This window comes from Sinohyriopsis cumingii, chromosome 12, assembly GCF_028554795.1.
Source record: "Sinohyriopsis cumingii isolate HCF-2022 chromosome 12, ASM2855479v2, whole genome shotgun sequence".
NCBI classification, from domain to species: Eukaryota; Metazoa; Mollusca; class Bivalvia; order Unionida; family Unionidae; genus Sinohyriopsis; species Sinohyriopsis cumingii.
The window spans coordinates 52300539-52321200 of NC_142972.1; the positions used below are offsets into that span (position 1 = coordinate 52300539).

The 20662-nt window shown below is 33.6% G+C and overlaps 1 protein-coding gene across 1 annotated transcript in view; it reads right to left on the reverse strand.

The window, feature by feature from the left end:
* LOC149786441 (tyrosine-protein phosphatase 10D-like) overlaps positions 1-20662 on the reverse strand; it is a 198197-nt gene that overhangs the window by 14519 nt on the left and 163016 nt on the right. The window contains exons 27-31 of the mRNA XM_089976886.1: positions 16929-17005; positions 13526-13660; positions 11805-11930; positions 5694-5848; positions 159-303 (exon numbers count right to left, since the gene is read on the reverse strand). Of these exons, the coding sequence (XP_089833012.1) occupies positions 159-303; positions 5694-5848; positions 11805-11930; positions 13526-13660; positions 16929-17005 (638 nt within the window). The remainder of the gene's footprint in view (positions 1-158; positions 304-5693; positions 5849-11804; positions 11931-13525; positions 13661-16928; positions 17006-20662) is intronic.

The following is a 20662-nucleotide window of genomic DNA, read 5'->3' on the forward strand; positions in this document are numbered from 1 at the left end:
TTTTTCAAAAAGTCTGCACCTCTCTACTGAACATCATTATGGGACACACTGCAGAGTAAACTGATTGCCTCCATTAAGTCACCTTTTATGAGGGTGCACTGGGCCTATTTTAGGGCTGATATGGAACAATTAGTAGCAATGTGGCAAATCAAACTAACCTCTGTCTGCACCATAGTGGTTCTGTTCTCTCTCATCTTCAGGACGAAATTGAAGATGTCCACAGTGGAGTCAGGCCCATACTTATCAATGTGCTGAATCACATGGTCTATAGTGACGAAGGTTCCTGTGCGCCCAACTCCAGCACTGAATGAATGAATGAAATTTTAAAAAATCTAAATGTAATCTAACTTTCAATAAAAGCTGTTGAGGAGTAAAATTACTGGTATTGGATGCAATATACAATTTTACCCTTATAATTATTCTCCACTGAAAAAATATTTTATTGTATTGTTGAAATCCAATTACTTTGCCCTATCAAGTTAGTCACTAGTCAGTAAGATGAGTTCTGAAGTTACACAAACTATGGAAAACACATTATTATTCCCCTGGTTTGTAGTCAATATCTGTATGCTAATATCATAACAGATTTGATCTAAAACAAGAAGAACAAATTGTTTGATATTCAGATCAGATCAGGGACTGACTAAATTTTGCATATTTTTGTAAATTGGTAGGTAATTATCTCAAGCACAAACTGTCAAGAGGTCAGCCAGATTAAATCACAGAATTCTGGTCTTGTTTGCATTTTAAGAGTATCCTGAGATACAAAAGTGTATCATGTAAACGATTATCCAATGTCTTGATGTTAGAGATGGTTTCCAGCTAATAAAAATAAGCATTCAAAGATCAAAACCATGGGCCTTAGTTTAATTTCTTTGATTTTTCCAAGTACATGTAGAAAGCTTTCTCATACGACCATCTGTGTCACTGGAACATTTACAAAATTGTCTTGCATTATATGCTACAGCAGGTAAACATCACTAATTTTGCAGAAAACATTTGTCATGGAATATGGTGTCTATTTGTTAATGTATCCACCTAAACCTCAACCCTGCCAAACCAAAATTTGACTTGCAAAAACTAAGGCAGAACACTTCAAATTATATACATCAAGAATCTCTCATATAGAAATGAAAGAAAATTAGAATGTGAAAACTTGTCAAAAAAAGTGGGGAGTCAACAAAATAGCTTTGTCACTATGGGCCTTACTAATGTATGACAGTATGGCCATCTCAATTAAATTTTACATAGGATTTAATGTCACTCTGTCCTGGATTAGACATATTTATAACATTTATCTTTTTCTTGCATCCTGAAACATTTTGCAGATATATTTTTAGTAACATCAGCTTTTGAGAAACAAAGAAAATGTAAAAGTCACTTGAAATAAACCCACAGCTGTAATGATTGTATGCATATCTGTGAATAGCATATGGAATACTGTAGTATCATCAATTTTCATGTTGGTCCAATTTTTGTGGTTTTCTTTGTTGCGCCGAACCAAGAATTTAAATCCCCAATGAAAAATGAGCCACATAGGATGATGATCCCCACCCCAGTTAAGAATAGTGTTTCATTCCTAGCGATTAACACAGCTACTAGTATTTGATAAATCAAGGTCAATACTGTAATCTAGTAATATTAGCTTTTACATGTGTTTGTTTTATTTTTTATTTTAACATTTTGAAATAAGAATTATAAATCATTTTATATTATTTCAATGCACACGTTCAATAAGGTATCTGATAGTTGTAATTTTACACTCACTGTCTTAAATCAATATGTGAGGTAAGTAAAGATAGATAGAAAGTAGAGAAAAAGCATAAGGTATTCAAACAACAGTAATACTGAACATGAAAGAAAAAATAATATAAAATAACAGTATATGAAAATTAAATTTAATACTTATTCAAATTGATCCTTCGTTCAAGTACAACTGTTTTTAAAACATTTAAATCATTCTGAAAGCACATTTCATTTTATCCATGCATTTTTAATCCAAAAGAACAACAATTCTGTAAAATACTATAACTATTTCTTGAAACACTATTATTAATGAAACACTGTGTATATACACTAATTACAGCAGAGTATTAAAGCTCACACTTCGCTGATTTTTGGACAAAAGCCACTATATCAACATAGTGTCAATCACGTCTCATTGTACTCACAAATGCTTCTCTGGTAAATAATCCCCAAATTGCTGAATTAAACAAGTCCAGTTCTCTAAAAACCACTGATAATTAGGTCCGATCTTTCATTAATTGTTGCGTGAGCTGCAATCATTCATTCAGTGTGAATTGGCTTGATTAATGAGGTTGCAAGGTTTACTAATACTGTGCACTGGTCATCACCAGTAACATCTTTTTCCGTAATGGCATCCATGACCTGTTTAGCATACAACTTGTGGAAGTGTGACTTTATTTCTTCTTTGATCTCTTTATTTACTGTCAAGTCTAGTTGTTGAAGTCGGTCTGTACCAGAGACAGGCACAAACAAAGGAGTCATTCCACTGTCTTTCAATTTAGTTAGCATCTTCACACTTTGGTGGGCTCTAAACACATCAAATATTACCACTGCTTGCTGAATGCATTGCACAAAGGGCAGCCAGTCACGTGTTTTGTTTACAAATGGAATGATGACATTATCCACATAATGTATCATAGATTCTTCGTTACTCCGGTATAAGTCTGTTTGAGTCACATCACAGTGGTCAGTGAAAACTACACTCTTAGGCAGGCATCTGTCAGTCTTCCCTGCCTAAATGACTTGTGGGGGCAGGAGAGTTCCAGATTTTGCTACTGCGAGTAAAATTGTAATCTGACTCTTGTCATCAAGTGTGGACACTGACACTTGCTTAGATCCATCGTCCAGTCACCACCTGTCGCCAGGTCTGATTACAATTTATAATAAGACAGTCTATAGTGCTGTTTAACTACAGTAGTAACTTTCTCCAAGAACATTTTCTTGATGTCTTCAAAATCACAGGGCAGCTGTTTTATGCTTTCATTCCTTTCCACTTAACAAATCCCATCTGGCAAAGTAGTGACCTTGCTTGGTGATGCTGATGATATGTTAGCACTGTAACATGCCAGCTGGCTGTGAGCGTGCTTGGATAGCCTCTGCACCAGCCATTACAATCATAATACTGATCACTCCTCCATCAATTCTAACTTTCTTAATCCAATTTTGTATCTCTGCATAAAGCATGCATCCTAGCATCAAAGGATGCCCCGAGGTGATTTGGGTAAGTTATAAAGTTCTTGCCTATGTTGCTTTTTTAACTTTATGTACTGATCCTGCATATTCCGTACAGTGGTCTCACTGATCGTACAACTCAGGTCGCTACTGAATTTGCGGGCTGCCTTGGCATCACCAATTATCAATCGAGTAGCTGGCTATCTTTGCCTGGATTTCCTCATTATAACTGTTATACTCTCCTTGCTTTCTTTCCCAGGACAGTGACTGAAACAGGGGTTCTACTGCATCATTAGCTGCCTGGTAAGCAAGTGTCTGAGCCGTATTTGCAGCTTCTAATGGGTTAGGAAGTCCAGGAACCTGGGGTGGGTGGGTCCTAAATTGAATTTTACCACTGTGTTAAAGCCATGATCATCATAAAGTACTGATGGTGCAACTTGATGGACAGTGGTTTAAGTAAGAGATCATTCATATGTACTTTAATAACTGATTGGCCTAGTGTTGTTGGCTGTGCCGGCTTCCTTTGATGTTGAGCACTCAAACAAAAACATGGCGAAAGTGATTAATCTTGACAGGTGTTTTATTTGTGCTCATAGAGATGGAAGTATTGTTTTAGTGTTGTTGGCTGTATCGGCTTTGACTGATGTTATTCACTAGGTTAACACAGTATAAGTATTGAACTTGCCAGGTCTTTGATTTGTGCTCATACGGGTGGTAGTATTATTTTAAACATTAAAGTAACAGCTGTTTATATTGGCATAGTTTTATTATTTTTATTTTTTATTTTGGGTATTTGTAGAGGTTAAACCATGAAATTAAACACTTACTAATATGCAAACTTTGACGGGTAAAACCACAAATTTAAGTACCCATGAAAATGCCTTTGTTTTATTATAAAACCATGAATATTGAGCCCAACAAAAATAAATGATACTACAGTATATTGGGTGATTCAAAGGCAGACTGGAATATTTTAAAAAATGCGACCAAGTACACATAACCTTACAATGCCTTTCAATATTGAAATAATTATCTAAGCAAATATATTTATAAGTTGTTGCTGTTGTTGTTCTAGGGTTTAACGCCATCTTTTAGCACAAGATAGGCCATATATGGCAGCCAGTATAATTGGTGGAGGAAGAACCCTGGAAAACCCAGGAAAGAACCACCAACCCACGAGAAGCTATTGGCAGGCTTTCCCATGTACCCATGCTAGCCGAGCCTTGGACTTGAACATACGCAGACAGAGGTGAGATGGCAGTGATCCGGAATGGTGAGCACTTTAGACCACTCGGGGCCCCCATATTTATAAGTACACATAACCTTACAATGTCTTTCAATTTTTAAATAATTATCTAAGCAAATATATTTATAAATTACTTCAATCTGATTGTGTTGTGACATATTTTGCACCAAAACATCATCTAAGTCTGAAATACATCTTAGAAAAATTTACAGTATGTCATAAAATTACTGATTACCTTCAGATCATATTAAGCAAAGGTAAATATTGAAGTACTATATTGGTTTAATGGCATTTACTTTCCAGTTTAAAAATAACTTTTCCTTTTCATCATTAATGTAAAAAAAACAGCCATGAACACCATCATCTATTTAAGAGTTTACTCAGATTTAACAAGAAACTTTAATCAATGATGTTGAAAGTGTGATACCAACATCTGACCAAGCTATGCGTGTGGTCCTGTTAATAACCTTCCTAATGAAAATCTGTTGCAAGGTCTAAAAAATGATGGACATCTTGCCAACAAGCATGGGTTTGCAATAGAAAATTTTACTGGTTAATTAATGGAGATATAGGATTTGGTGCATGTAGGCGAGGTGATGGGGGGGGGGGGGAATAACCCACTGACCCAGGCTTCAAATCTCCATAGAGTATGCATTAAACATTTCCTAACCTGCAGGATAATATTTTTTCTTTATAATATATATATATATATATATATATATATATATATATATATATATATATATATATATATATATATATATAAAACCCCTTCACAATACGTTATCAGACATTTCCTGTAGGATCCAGGAATAGCACAACAGGAAAAAAATTATGCAGCTGACTTTGTTCATCTAGACATTTTGACAGTCAATGCTAGACTGCTCCATGTCACAAAATTCATGATGGTACCCTGTTAGTAGTTATTCAAAAACTGATACAAACTGTCAGCAGTCTGCAGAACACCTACCTGCCCTGTCTCCCTTCTCCCTGCCATAGCTAGAAATTCTCAATTCTATACGGTTTTCCAAACACTGATGGCTTTCTCCTGCAGGGCTTCCCCCGCAATGGAAGCCATGACTGGTAATATAATATTATGGTTAAAACCATACCTACTGGACTCCCACCAGGTACACATACAAAATGAATAGCACTGATAATTAAATTAAGATTGAAAGGTCGTCAGTGAAACGAAATTTCATTCTTAAGATGTGCTTTTATATCAATAAATGACTTTTATGTTACTCACCTGCAGTGAACAATCATTGGTCCTTCCACATCAGGTGGTTGGATGAAGCTGCGAACCTTTTTGATGAAATCGATCATTGTATCAAACTGAACATTGGCCGAGTAGTCACGCCAGCTTAGGAAGTGAAAATGTTTGATCGTTCGTTCTTTTTCTCCCTGTCATGAAAAACTGAGGCATTAAATTTCCATAATTGTGGAAAGAAAAATTTAAGTCATGCCAACTTTATTTCCCTATGTGCAGCATTTGGATCAGTATTTTTTTTTCAAACCTGAATTAAATGGGCCTTTTATCATCCACTAGGGTAGTTGATATATGCTGGGTTGCATCTAGTATCTGGTAAATGTGGGCACTTGCTGCACTGAACCTGAAAATAGCTGGCCCAATGTAGTGATAAGGGGGCCTCTCAGTATGATGCTTAAAAAAACAGATTCAAACAGCCATAGTAATTTTAATAAACATATTAAATGCATATCTGGTGTTCTGTATATTTCAGTTTAACACCAAATGCAAATCTTGTGTTCTATTTCAGTTTAACACCATAGGCATATCTGGTGTTCTGTATATTTCAGTTTAACACCAAATGCATATCATGTGTTCTGTATACATTTCAGAAAAACACCAACAGCATATCATGTGTTCTGTTTCAGTTGAACACCTAATGCATTTCATGTGTTCTATTTCAGTTTGAACACTTAGTGCATATCATGTGTTCTATTTCAGTTGAACACCTGGTGCATATCATGTGTTCTATTTCAGTTGAACACCAAATGCAAATCATGTATTTTATTTATTTAAGTTGAAAACCAAATGCATATGTGTTTTGTATATTTCAGTTGAACACTTAGTGAATATATGTTCTATTTCAGTTGAACACCTAGTGCATATAATGTGTTCAATATATTTCAGCTGAATACCAAATGCATATCATGTGTTCTTTGTATTTCAGTATAACATCTAGTGCATATCCTGTTTTCGGTATATAACAGTATAGCATCTGATGCATATCTGGTGTTTGTATATTTCAGTTGAACACCAAATGCATATCATGTGTTCAATATATTTCAGTATAACACCTAGTGCATGTCATGTGTTCCGTATATTACAGTTTAGCATCTGATGCATATCTGGTGTTGTGTATATTTCAGCTGAACACCAAATATAATGATGTGTTATATTTATTTCACTGGAAGACCAAATGCATAGCTGGTGTTCTGTATATTTCAGTTGAGCACCATATGTGTTTTGTATATTTCAGCTGAACACCAGATGCATATAATGTGTTCTGCATATTTCAGAACATCTAGTGCATATCATGCATTCTGTATATTTCAGTTGAACACCAAATACATATAATGTGTTTTGCATATTACAGTTTAGCTCCTGATGCCTATCATGTGTTCTGTATGTTTCAGTTTAACACCTAATGTATATCATGTGTTCTCTTTATTTCTGATTAACACCAAAAGAACATCATGTGTTCTTTATACATGGTTCCCATGCTTTTCTAAAGATAAATTTCCGGGTCATTTCCAGGGATTTTCCAGGAGGAAATTAATGTTTTCAAGGTTCATTACTGAATGGAATTAAAATACATTTTAGATCATAAAATATTCATTTTCTAAATCTAAAGATGTTTCTCTTTCAAGACTCTTCAAAACATTTAAGTCAGAAAAGATGATCATATAAAAAATAAAAAACATATCACATGAAACAAGTTTGATTATATTCCTGTAATTTGGCATGTAAAGTCATTTCAATGTACAGAATACAATTTCTGACTTTACCTTGTTGACCTGCATTACGTTGCTATGTGGAAACAACATAATGAACATAAATTAGTTTTGTTTCGTTTCAAACCTTTAGTTCTAAAGAATTCTATAGCAACATATATGCATGTTGCACAAACTAAACAGTTCCTATCAAATTATGCAAAAAAGAAAACAGAAAAAGCAAAGTAGTAGAATCTTATCTTGTAACGAAAAAAGTTTAACTCTGAATTTATCTATGCCAATAAAAACACAAACAAGATTTTTCAAACAACCTACTCTCCTGAAGACAATTTTATTAAAAATTCATCATTAACAAAATTTACAAAAGGGTTGGTTTAAATTTTGACAAAAGACCTTCAAATTTATACACTGTTGTACAAACAAGGACTGAAGGATTCGATAAACCAGTCCCCAAACCTGTATTGATACTGGGTCTCCTATCGTTTTTTAAACTATAAAACAACTGACAACAATTTCTCATTTCTGCTGCATTTTATTCAAGATCTGAAACCAATGTTTCAAGTTATGTATCACTGTGTAATAGTTTTGTACCAAAGTTCAGCTCAGAGATTCAACATTTTTGGACAATAAATGTGGCTTAAAATGAATAGCACTCCGTTTTCTAATCCGGGTTTCCTCCAAATATTCCACCCCATTTTTCACATTTGGACATTTAGGTTGGGGTGTGGGGTCAGAGCAATTGCATAAAGAAAATTTATAACTTGCTACCACTGTGCAGTAGCGGCATAGCAAATTTCAACGAAGTTATAATGACTTTTACCTGCATGAAATCGATATAAAAATGATTTCTTCTCACAGAAATGGCAAGTATTATATTATTTATGTCGTTAGTCTGCTGACAGACCAGACACAACCTAACCCTGTACTTGCCATTTGCATTACTAGTCACATGACTTCACAAATCTCAAACAACTTAATATGAACGTCCAACAGTCATGTGATATCAACAACAAACTCGATTTTAATGTTGTACATAAATTCAATTATATTAAAAGAAAGTCATATACCTTTAATAAAAATCAAAAAGACCATATAATACTCAATGTATTTATTTAGAGAACAACGACAAGAAACCCGTCGCTGTCACAGCAATCTGGCCAGTCAGCTTCATTAACCATCACGTAATTACCAATCACCAATCAGATTCATCAATCACATGATACAACAAAACTCTGATATTGTTCATGGAATAAATGTAGAGAATTTTGCATTCTTTTGTTTTTGTGTTTTTAATACAACCAATATACAACTTTTATTTAAAGTTTTTTTCTTTTCTATAGCATTTGAAAATGTGGGTTGAGATTTGTGTACTCATGTGACTAGCAATGCAAATCCGAATACAGGTCAAATTTCATGAATGCCGTAGTTTTGTTTTGTCTTTTAGCAGATTAAAGATATAAGAATTTTAATACTATCAATTTCTGAGAAAATAAATAATTTTCATATCGATTTCATGCAGGTATAACTCGATTTCGCAAGTGATTTAACAAAGGCCATCTGGTATGCGGCTAAACTTTGCTGCCACCATGTTGACCTCTTGTGATGCTAGACTGCTTTTCATACCTTCCAAGTAATGACAAATATATCATGCAGTCTGTGGAAAAAATCTACTAGACGAATCTAATGCACTAATTGTTTTGATTAAGAAAAAAACGATCTGTACTCCTGCCCACCGCAGACTCTGAATATTCTGGTCAGAACTCAATACATTTAACTCAGGATCAGTTCAGTTATGACTCAATTACTCAAATGTTTCGGGCGTCAACTAAAGGCAGAAAATTCCCAGGTTTTTCCCAACTTTCATCAATAATTTTAAAATTTAAGGACTCTTCAGTCGGTAGAAGATCATAATTTCTCCCGACTTTTTCCCAATAGCATGGGAACTCTGTTTACATTTCAGTTGAACACCAAATGCATATCATGTTCTGTATATTTCAGTATAACACCTATCATGTGTTCTGTGTATAACAGTATAGCGCCTAGTACATATGTGTTCTGCATATTTCAGTGTAACACCTAGTGCATATGTGTTCTGTATATAACATTATATATACCTGTCAACCGTTTGAGAAGAAAACCGTATGCAGACCAATAAAAACCTTACAAAGACCCCAAAACCTTACACGAAAAATTGTATTCCTACATTATATAAGATCAACAGTTTTAAAACAAGAAATGCCATAAATAAACTAATTTTACACACATTTACATAATTATTTACATCTCTGAAACTTTATTTCATTTTATTCTTTTGATTTTCAGTGTAACACAAACACACACCTACACATTACTATATGCAAAATATGCACCCTTTGCACTTTTCAAAATGTAATCAGGGTTTTTTAAGTCTATGCAGCAGGTGTCAATGTTCATTTTACACTGTAAAAATGATGTTAGTGTGTCTCCTTTCAGGGATTTCCTACAATATGTATTTTTTTCATCACAGAAAAAGATCTTTCACAGTCTGCATTGTTGTATGTCAAAGTAAGTAGTTGCTGAATAACTAATTTCAGATTGGGAAAGCAGATGCCACCAGTACTAATTGTCTGGCTGATAATATCCAGCCAGTAGCTACAAAAGCTCAGAGAAGCAGATTTCAACACAATGAAGAAAAATATATACATCAGAGACATATTTTGACACAGATTGCTGTACTCACCAAGACTAATCAACACACGAAGCCCCACGACCAAGCAGCCATATATACAAGCTTAGGGAAAACATATTTAAACAAAACAGTCAAGCTAAACATGATGAAGCAAGACATACAAGTCACAGTGCCTTACTTCTGAGTGAGTGGTGTTTCAAACCCCAAGAGGCATTTACACAAAAAGTTATATGACGTGAGAGCCAGAAGTGCATGACAAACTGACCACAACAAGAAACCAAGGTATGGAGCAAACAATGTTACTCCATATATCCCTTCAAAAATATATTGCTGAGCATTCAGTCATTACAGCTCTTAATCTGGTATGCTGATGATGCCAACACTAACAAATTGATCCCCAAAACTTGTTTGCTCTAGCACCTACAGGGTGAGACTAATACAATCTATCACACAAAGTGTTATTGGATATGGAAATTCCAACCAGGGGGAAGAATAAATGTAGAAGAAAAAAAATCATGTTTGTGTGGGATAGAGAAATTCCATCCTAGATATAAAAAATTGTTGGTGGGAGCTCAGCAAAGAAGCTTCATTTCTGCAACAGATTCCAGAATGCACCCATATGTTTTCCATAAAAATTGTTTTTACTTTATTAGAAAGAAATTAAGAAGTTTTGTTTATTACAAAATGTATGTTCTAAACCAGAATTTACTGCCAATATAAACTTTTTAGTTTTATTTAGTTTATTACAAAACCAATATAAAGGTTAACACATTTAGTTTATTACAAAACCAATATAAAGGTAATTGTTTTAGTTCATTACAAAATAAATAAAAAGGTAACTCAGTTTTTAGTTTATTACAAAACCAATATGATGGCATCTTCAGTAGCCAAGGTTCTGATATATGAACCCGTATCTACACTTTGGGAGACTAAGCCGATATTTAATTGGATTTCACAAGTTGAATCCCTTTGTATTTAATGCCAACTAACCAATAGCATGTAACAGTGGTGCATTGTACAGTGGCCAAAAATGCTTATTTATGAGTCCATTCAAGTTTTGTGCTCCCTTTGTCTCGATCATGTAGTAACACTGCTCAAATCTGAACAACTTAATTTTTATTGGATGTGGTGACTTGCTCTGCATCCAATGAAATTCACAGACCTGAAGGACAGAAATATCTGTTTGAAGCACCAAGGTGTAGATAGGATTAACATACTGACACCTTGGCTGGCAAAAATGATATGATGGTGACAAATTTTTTAGGTTATTAAAAACCAATATAAAGGTAATACATTTTTAAGTTTATTAAAAAAATCAATAAAAAGTAACACATTTGTCAGTTTATTACAACACTAATATATAAAGGTAACAAATTATTGTTTTTAATAAACATTATAAAGGTAACATACTTTTTAGTTTAGTTTAGTACAAAGCATTTGTTATCAATATGAATTTACTGCTAATATAAAGGCAACAAAATTAGATGACAAAATTCATTTGTTGTAAACTGGAGTGTGCTGCTAATAAAAGGGAAAACAAACTTGTAATTCTGAAATCAAGATTGCCTATATTCTAAGTACATCAGGATGATGATAGAAAGTACTCAATTTACACATGTAAACTACACGGCTTTCTCACATGTGTAGCCCTTGCTCTCTGTGTAATAAATGAGAGAAAAACAATCGGATGTGAATCTCTAAAAGATGACTTACCAGTCTTATTTTCAAGGTCCTATACTCAAAAGAGTTCATTGAGGAGTATGTCAAGCATTCGACAACAAGGTCACCATACTGCTTTGGATCTTTAAGATCTAGCGGCATATATGGCTCACACTTCACCTGTAGATGAATTAAAACAAAATGGATGGAATTTACAAACTGTTCAACCTGAGATAACCATGCTTACACAATAACATAGAAATCTCTACAAAATACAAGAAGATATACAGCAAAGAAGAACAAATAGAAAAACTATCTAACCATTCTCAGACTCGACAGGATGTAAACTGTGCTTTGAATAGATCCAAGGCAACAGTACTCCTATTACCGTATGGGACAAATTTAATAGCAACAATAGCTACACTTCCAAACCATGGAAAACTAAAAAGCTGTACTTGTTTTAAATAATATACCTGGTAACACTTTAAGAGTAAAGGTGATAATTATGTACATTTAACTTCTTTACAGGTGTAAAAATATAGCCCAGAAAAGACTAATGCATTACATGGTCCATCTGTGTTAGCATGATTATAAGCACAAAAATGGAATCTGGAGAGTTGGTAGTGTACATGCTATTCATTTGTTAGAAATACATTACAATTATGTAAGAGGGGCTTGCCATGGCAAATTCTACTCATTTTCTATCACATTAACCTTCATCTCTCAAGCCTAGGACTGTCACAAGCCACAATTTATTAATAATATCAATTAATATGTATTTTAAGTTTGGTAAAGAAATTGTCAAAAAGGTCATTGTAACTGCTATTTTCATGTATTTGGTCTGTGTTTCCTTCATCTGGATTCCAGGGGGCTTGCCAAAATTTATATTCCATTTTCAGGTGTTAACTATGTGGGCAACTTATTTGCCACGTTTGGTAATATTTCAATATCAAAAAGAAGTTAATTAGTGATCCTGAAGAATTCAAATATACAGAACATTTGAATTATACCTGGTGGAGCTTGATAATTAGCAATTATACTTCAAAGAAGCATGGTTCATTCTCAATAAATCACCTCAAATACAATGCTGTGATTGATATAACATTACAAGGCAGTCACTGATACAACATGGACAGGGTCTAGGATCCCATTATTTGACTTGAAAATACCCATTATAACATGTTTTGTATGAAGTCTAACCATAATCACATATAGTCTGTTTAGTGTACTGTAATAAAAACCTTCATATGCATCAATGTAAGATTGGAAAATTCCATTCAAGGGTCAGAATTTTTAATTAGATATGAGGTTTGCCAAGCATCTGATCCACAGAGTGGAATTTTCGTGCTCATCACCGATTCATAATGAAGAATTATTTTATTCACATTGCTGAATAAAAGATTTGGGTTGAAGTCAACATAGCATGTTGTGAATAATGATAAAACTGAAACAGCAAAGATAGAATCTTTTATTTATGGTACAAGTCAAGATAAAAGGACAATAGTGCCTCACATATGTACATTCTAAATTTGAAGAAGGTTATGGCACACACAGATGAACTAGGTTCTGTGGGATTTAGTGTATCAACTTCATTTTTGCAATCATGTATCTCCAGCTGTATCTAACTTTTAAATAATGTGAAGTAACTCGAACCATGATCTTAACAAAACTATTTGATGTCATTGTTGTGTGAAAATTTAGCATGATGCCAGGCATTTGGACTAATGTAAACTCGACCAAATATTTTCTATAGCATTACCCACTAAAAGACTCACCCTGTTTTCTTCTTTGTATTGTGTCAGCATTACGATAACTCGTACATTTTGTTCCCAGATCAATCTCCAGTGATCGTCAATGGTTGCAGGAATGGGTCCTTGACAGGCAATATACTCTCGGGTCTTTGAGAATCCCTGATTTACAAAGAATTTGAGTGAAGCCAAAGTTTGAAATAGGACCGAGTACACAACAACTGCTTAAAAATGAGTTAAATTGATGCATTTATTTCCATAAATTCCATACTAGTCTCTGTTTAATTAACCTAATAATTATCAATTTGCTCAACACTACATACTGCATTGTGTCCTTGGCTGTAATATGATAATTACTTGTATTCTGATGCAATATATACTACAATAAACATCACTTAATTAGCAGGTGATACAATATATACTGCAATACTGTAGTAAGAACACAATATGTATCTAGACTCCTTCCATATCAATTTGTCTTTCCATGCAATGCCTTATTGTTGTTGTGTTGGCATTGTAAGAAAGTGATGTGTTTATTAGTATTATCTGACTATATCACGGCTGTTTTTGTCAGATTCTGAAATGTTAAATATTTCCATACCTGTGCCCTACATGCAGTTCAACTGTTCTTATTTAGGATTTTGACTGCCATTTTGGTCTTTATGCAAAGCATTATGGGATCAGAAGTTACTGTTTGTATTGGCGTTAAATCCTGAATTTGTTATCATGAACAAATTTGTATTAAAAAAGTAGAAATGTTCAAAATGATCCATTTATTATAAAACATAAACCATATCTGACTAAAAATGAGATTTATTCTTAAAAGCAAATCAAAATAATGCATTTTTTCAATGACCTTTAAATACCAGCTTACTCAGCCTTTTTCAATTTTCTTCCTCAGCTTTAAGTGAAATATATTTTGATGCATCTTTTTTTAAGTGATAGTATATCAATGTATTTTTAAGTGACAGTATATCAATGTATTTTTAAGTGATAGTACATCAATGTATTGTCACAGTCATGATGCAGTATGTATTTCAATACAGTATATAACTGCAGAAAATATCACAATGTTAATATCAGAAAATGAATTATTACATCTCAATCCCCAACGGGGCCCCAGGTGGCCGAGTGGTCTAAAGCGCTCTCCGTTACGGATCACTGCCATCTCACCTCTATCTGTGTGGGTTCGAATCTTGGATTCGGCTAATGTTGGTATGTGAGAAAACTTGCCAGTAGCTTCTCGTGGGTCGGTGGTTCTTTCCGGGGTTTTCCCGGGTTCTTCCTCCACCATTAATACTGGCTGCCATGTATGGCCTATCGTGTGCTGAAAAATGGTGTTAAACCCCACAACAACAACAACAAATCAATCCCCATCCCCATTTACATACACGTGACAGAAAAGAGAAGTCAGCTTAGGACAAATCTGGTGATTTGCAAATTAGGATTTCAAAAGAGGGATAGTTTTAATAAGAAAGGCAAATTTTTTATTGCATAAGTTGTTTTGGACTTTCACATCCCAATGAGGGACTAAACTTAGGTTACTATGTGAGTAGTTTTTTATGTTTGTATGAGAACTTTGAGCAATTTCCAAGTCAGTGAACACTGTTTTGACTAAATCTGAAAAATGGTTTACCATCATAAATGGGAGATTATGTTCAGCTATAAAGCTGGCAAATAGTGTCTTGAAATAATATATATTCATCCACATCTGATGCTGATTTAATGATTATAGATTTCAGTGACTGCGTATTCATTGTCGTATTTAATATGCTTTCATGAGATGGTGTTTCTGCATGATGCATAATGTCATTCCTGCCAATGTAGCAGAATTACAGGAAGGTTATTTGTGTCCTTTGAATTTGATTCAAACTACTGAAATTCCTGTTTCCATTCATCACTGACTTTCATGTGATATTTCAGCTGCTAAGGTTTTGACACTGAAGATTTTGGATGTAACAAATGCTTAGAAATCTCTACCAAATTTGAACACTGAAGCCCAACTAACCCTGTTTAGTGTCATTTGAGCTCTTCAGTAATCCAACCATTAATTTATTTAATCCGTTTAGAATTACTTCTGATCACATATAGCATAATCATGTTGACAAATTTAAAATACTTAAGTCAGCTGACCCTGCAGAGAGAATCAAAGAGATGTCTTATGCTGCTTGGAATTAGCAACTAAACAGTCTTGTCTTATTTAATCCAGTTCATAGTAATATGATCACAGGCATATCACTGTTAATATACTACAGTGGAAGCATTGTGTGAAAAAAATGGAAATAATCTTTCAATAATAATTTTGCATACACAGGAGATTTGAGTGAGTGATAGGAGTGATGGAAGACACCCCATTTCTCAGGAGTAAATCTACACTGGTCTGGATGTTCACAGGCATACATCTAGGTCATCAATCAGTGTTTTTTCTAACACTAAAAATTAAATTCTAATTTGAGACAAATAAATTTTATTCAGCAGCAGTGTAATGTATCACACAACCATAAATGTCAAAATTTGCATGAAATGTATTGTATTGTTACAAATAAAATGCAAATAACATAACTGAATCATAGCAAGGTAATAGAGCAAGAAATGGATTCTGAAAGCTGTAATTGCCTCAAACCAAATTTGGTTTCAGTGTATGAAATCTTTGGACTGAGCAGAAACAAACTTTTGATATGAAAATGAAAGGCAAAATTCTGTTCAATTATGTCTAAATTTTGTTGGAAATTTTTTAAATCTAAACCTGAACTAGGTATTCTTTATGCAAAGCCTTGTACCAAACATCTGGCTTGCATCCATGAAACTCTTTGTTTCAAGTACTGAGTAAAGAGTACAATATGGGGCATAACTCAATTTAATTTTGTTGGAAAATGATGAAAACTGAACCCAGTCTACTTGGACAGATCTTCTAAAAGTAATGCACTGTACCAAATTTGGATTGAATCCATGCAAATTTTTTAAAAGTTATTGAGCCGAAACAAAATTACAATTTGATGTAAGAATGGCAAAGTTTCACAGGGGCCATAACTCATAATACATTTTGTTGGAAGATGGTCACTTGACTAAGACTTGAATGCAAAGCCTCATACTATTTGTTTGAATCCATTAAGACCTTTAAACGTTACTGAGCTGAAATAAAATTTGCAGTGTCATCTGACATAACATAACATGACAAATGGCCATAGGTAACAATATGACATCTTCATTACTGTGGTGGAGGCAAAAAAAGGCAAAGTTAGTGAACCAATATTTGTGAAGAAGCTGATAATACTGATATGAACCAATTGGAATCTGTTCGGATATTGGTTAGATTAAGAGGATAATAACAAACAGCAAAACAAAGAACATGAATGTCTCAACAATCACTTTAATTTTTCAAAACTGTATTTGCAGAGAGAGAGAGAGAGAGATCTCAAGGGGCACTTACAGGGAGATAATTGGCATTGATATAGTCAGATCCAGGTACATCATCAATTGGCAGCAACCTGACACGGCTGTGGTCAACTGTAACACAAGAATAAGGAATGCATGCATAACCAAGTCATCATCGCATTTTTGCAGATGATTCAAATCTACAACTGAACATGACATCTTGTTTCCAAGTTTTGGTTGTTTAAGATTAATAAAGGTTACACATAAGAGAATGCTTTGCATCAGTTCTAAGCAATGTATTTGAAAGATACTGTGTATTCTAGTGACTATGGTACTCATTGAATTTTATCTAGTTACTGTGATAATTATTTGTCACATAACATCTGATATTTTTTGTGCAATAACAGTCATGAATGGAAATATGAATTTAATTTTACTGCCTAGTTTACTTTCGGTCAAGGACACCATCCCTTAAAGGAATAATCCAGTCGTATTTCCTATCTTTATTATTGGAAAGACTCTTGTGTAAACAATCCCATGTGGATTGAAATTTGGGTTGTGGAGATAAAGCCATTTATACTTTACATCCCTTTATCTATACTTTGGAAGAGAATTCAGAGCAGGTCTTTTGGTGATTTTCTGGCTCATGGCTTGGTTCTGGTGAAGTCATATGAGCAACAAATGCAGCATCACATAATAGTGGATGCAAGTGGGAGCAAGGTTATGCTATTCTGATCTGTAAAATTTAGACTTTGAATAAAATTTATGTATTGATGATGTGTTATATAAGTTATGTCTTCATTTCAGTAATAACAATATTTACATTATGAAATAAAACCCTTCAAGTGGAGTTTTGAACCTTTTGACAAGAATTATACTTGGGTCTTTGTCCATTTCATACCAGTTTCATTGATAAACCTTTAAGAAATGTAAAGTCTCAAAGTTAAAAACATGAGACCCATGCTGGTCTGAGATCCTCCAACTGGCTGATATTTACATAACAGCCAAATAAAAAGGTAGTTCACCAAGAAATATAGGTGACTGGTAGTATAATCCTTTCAGTCATTTATCGGTTTGTAAAGATAATAGTAGCAGCAATTGGATGGCATATCAATTATTATTTATACAGACTTAAAAGGCATTATGCAAGGATGCTTCCTGCAGAATGTAATCAACTTTTGCTGAACAGTTTTTAATAAGTCATTTAAAGGCTCTTCTTATATTAGGAACAATGACCGTATTGAATAATGGATCATTTGTGCACAACCGGAAGGTTTTTATGCCAGGTTACTATTTGTAACATTTGGTTACAATCTGCTGAGCAGTCTTTTAGAAGTCATTTAAAGTCATAATTTTTTTTTGTTAGAAATTTAATTTAATGGCATATCACTGTTATTTGTATGAACTTGTGAAGCCTTGCAGGATGCTTTGCTTTAAATTTGGTAAAATTTTGCTAAAAAGATTCTGACAAGCTGTCTAAAGATTTTTTATTCTTCTAGTAACATTGACCATATTTGCTAGTGAATTGACATAATCTGTACAAATACAAATTTAAAATGCCATCCATATCAGGATGCAGTCTGTCAAATTTGGTCAAATTATATTCAGTGTTTCTTGTGAAGCTGCATTCATGGTTTTTTATTTTTATGAACAGAAGCCATATTTTATAATGGATCTTCATTTATTGATTTTTTCTTAAAATATTGGCAGCACTATTTCATATCTTATTGGCATCATTTGTTCACATTTGAAAGGTCTTCTTGCAAAGTTTGGTGAGACTGATTATGTGGTTCTTTAAAGATGTGACTTTTGCTCATGGTTACTGGCTAGTTTTTATTGGAACTTTTAACACATTATGAACATATGACATACAACACTTGATAGATGCTTGATTATACTGTAAGCTCATCTTATGAGCAGGTGAGTTAAAAAAGCAATCATTTTTCTTGTTACTGTATGATTTGAAGTTGATATTTTGGTGGCCTTTTTTCTCCTTTTCTTTGCCATATTAATACAATAATAATGTGTGCTGTGCATGTGTGCATTAGAGATCCTAAAATGGCCACATCTGCTGGACATGCCTGGCAAATAAGTTCAAACTATATCAACTATAGCAAATGTGTAAAAAGCACTTAGACTATTTAAAAAAATAGCTGGGCTCTTTTCATTATCAGTTTGTGCATTTATATTATCTGGTAATTAATTCCTGACACTTGATTCATTGCACTTGAAAGGACTCTATTCACCACAAGATTTGTCTTTTTTATATATTTATTTCTCAACATTGAGACTTGATGTTTAGATATTTTTGTGATAGCAAAATACTGATGCTGTAATTTCATTGCAAATAATAGTGAAACTTGTGTTCATTCTTGTGCAATCTTTTAGCACCAATTCAGGAATTTTAAACTCACTTATCTACAATGAACTGTATTTCTAAAACAATGCTTTGCATTCATGAGTCTTATTTTCACTAAGTTTCATTACCATTTTTCATCACACTTGTGAATGACTAGGATAATTTAAGATAGTTTAATTCTGTTACTTACACATTAATATTTTATAAGTGTTTGAGTTGTCATTTCAAATGAGTTGACCTTGACACATGACCATAAACACTAGCTCTTATGCAAGATGGATTTGCATGCTTTTAAACTTTTTTTAAAGACAATTCCTCTCCCTTTATTTGATTTTATACAAAAGACACAAAACACAAATTTTACTTCATAAAACTTATTTCATTGGTATTAGCTTCATCAGTATGCATTAGCGTCATTATCAATAATCAAACTTTTATCAAATATTGTTATATACTATGTTTTGAGAAGTTTTTTTGTAAAGAAAATTTAACAAATACAGGACTTTCTATTAAAACCTGAGGACTTCATGATGCTGATTTCATGTGTCTTACAAATAAACAATGAAAGTAAAGTTTCCACTTTTGTGATGCATGGTATCCTATAAATGTTAGTGTTTGCTGTCATCTGGTTCAATGCTTTTGAATTCATCCTCATCATATATACCACCAAATAAAGTTCTGAATTCATCTGGTCATCACAAACGTCAACCAACCCTGATTCCTTGTCTTTACTGTCATATGAGGTGCTTATGAGAAGACTGAGCTTGGGTATGAAAATGACACTTAGATTATACAGTCCATGAAATTTATTAAAGGATATGCCACAACTGAATATGTGTTCAAATAAGCCCTCACTGTTACTGAATACAGGACTCTACAGGGAACTGAACAAGTATCAAATTCGAGGCAACATGAAAGGGTTGTGAACTGGAAAAACAAAACCGGTGTTTCCAAGTCGTATATGTGCGTCAGGAGTTTTAGGACTCTGCTTGACACTAAACACAAGTATGAAATTCAAGGCCTGATCAAAAGATTTTCAAATGGGAAAACAATGTTGGTTCTGCATTTACAAGTTAAGGGGTTATCTGCCCACATATACTGACAGACGATTTAGGAAATATAATTTGGGAATTAAATTAAACTTATGAAAAATGGCAAAACAAAAACTTTTACTTCATCCAATGCAAATAATGTTTATGCAGCAAAACACAAAATATAATAGAAATACAGAATGTTTGGACTTGTATGGAAATGAAAGCAACATTCCAACTAGTAAAGACCCATAATTCCATCCATTATTTAGGTTTGAAAAAATTCTCTTGAGATAAAGTAATATCTTGGTTGGAAAGAGAATCCCAGCCCCTCCCCCTCCAAGATTAAATGGTATATCCATTAAAATACACTGGAGAGTGGAATTTAGTCTTTAGTAG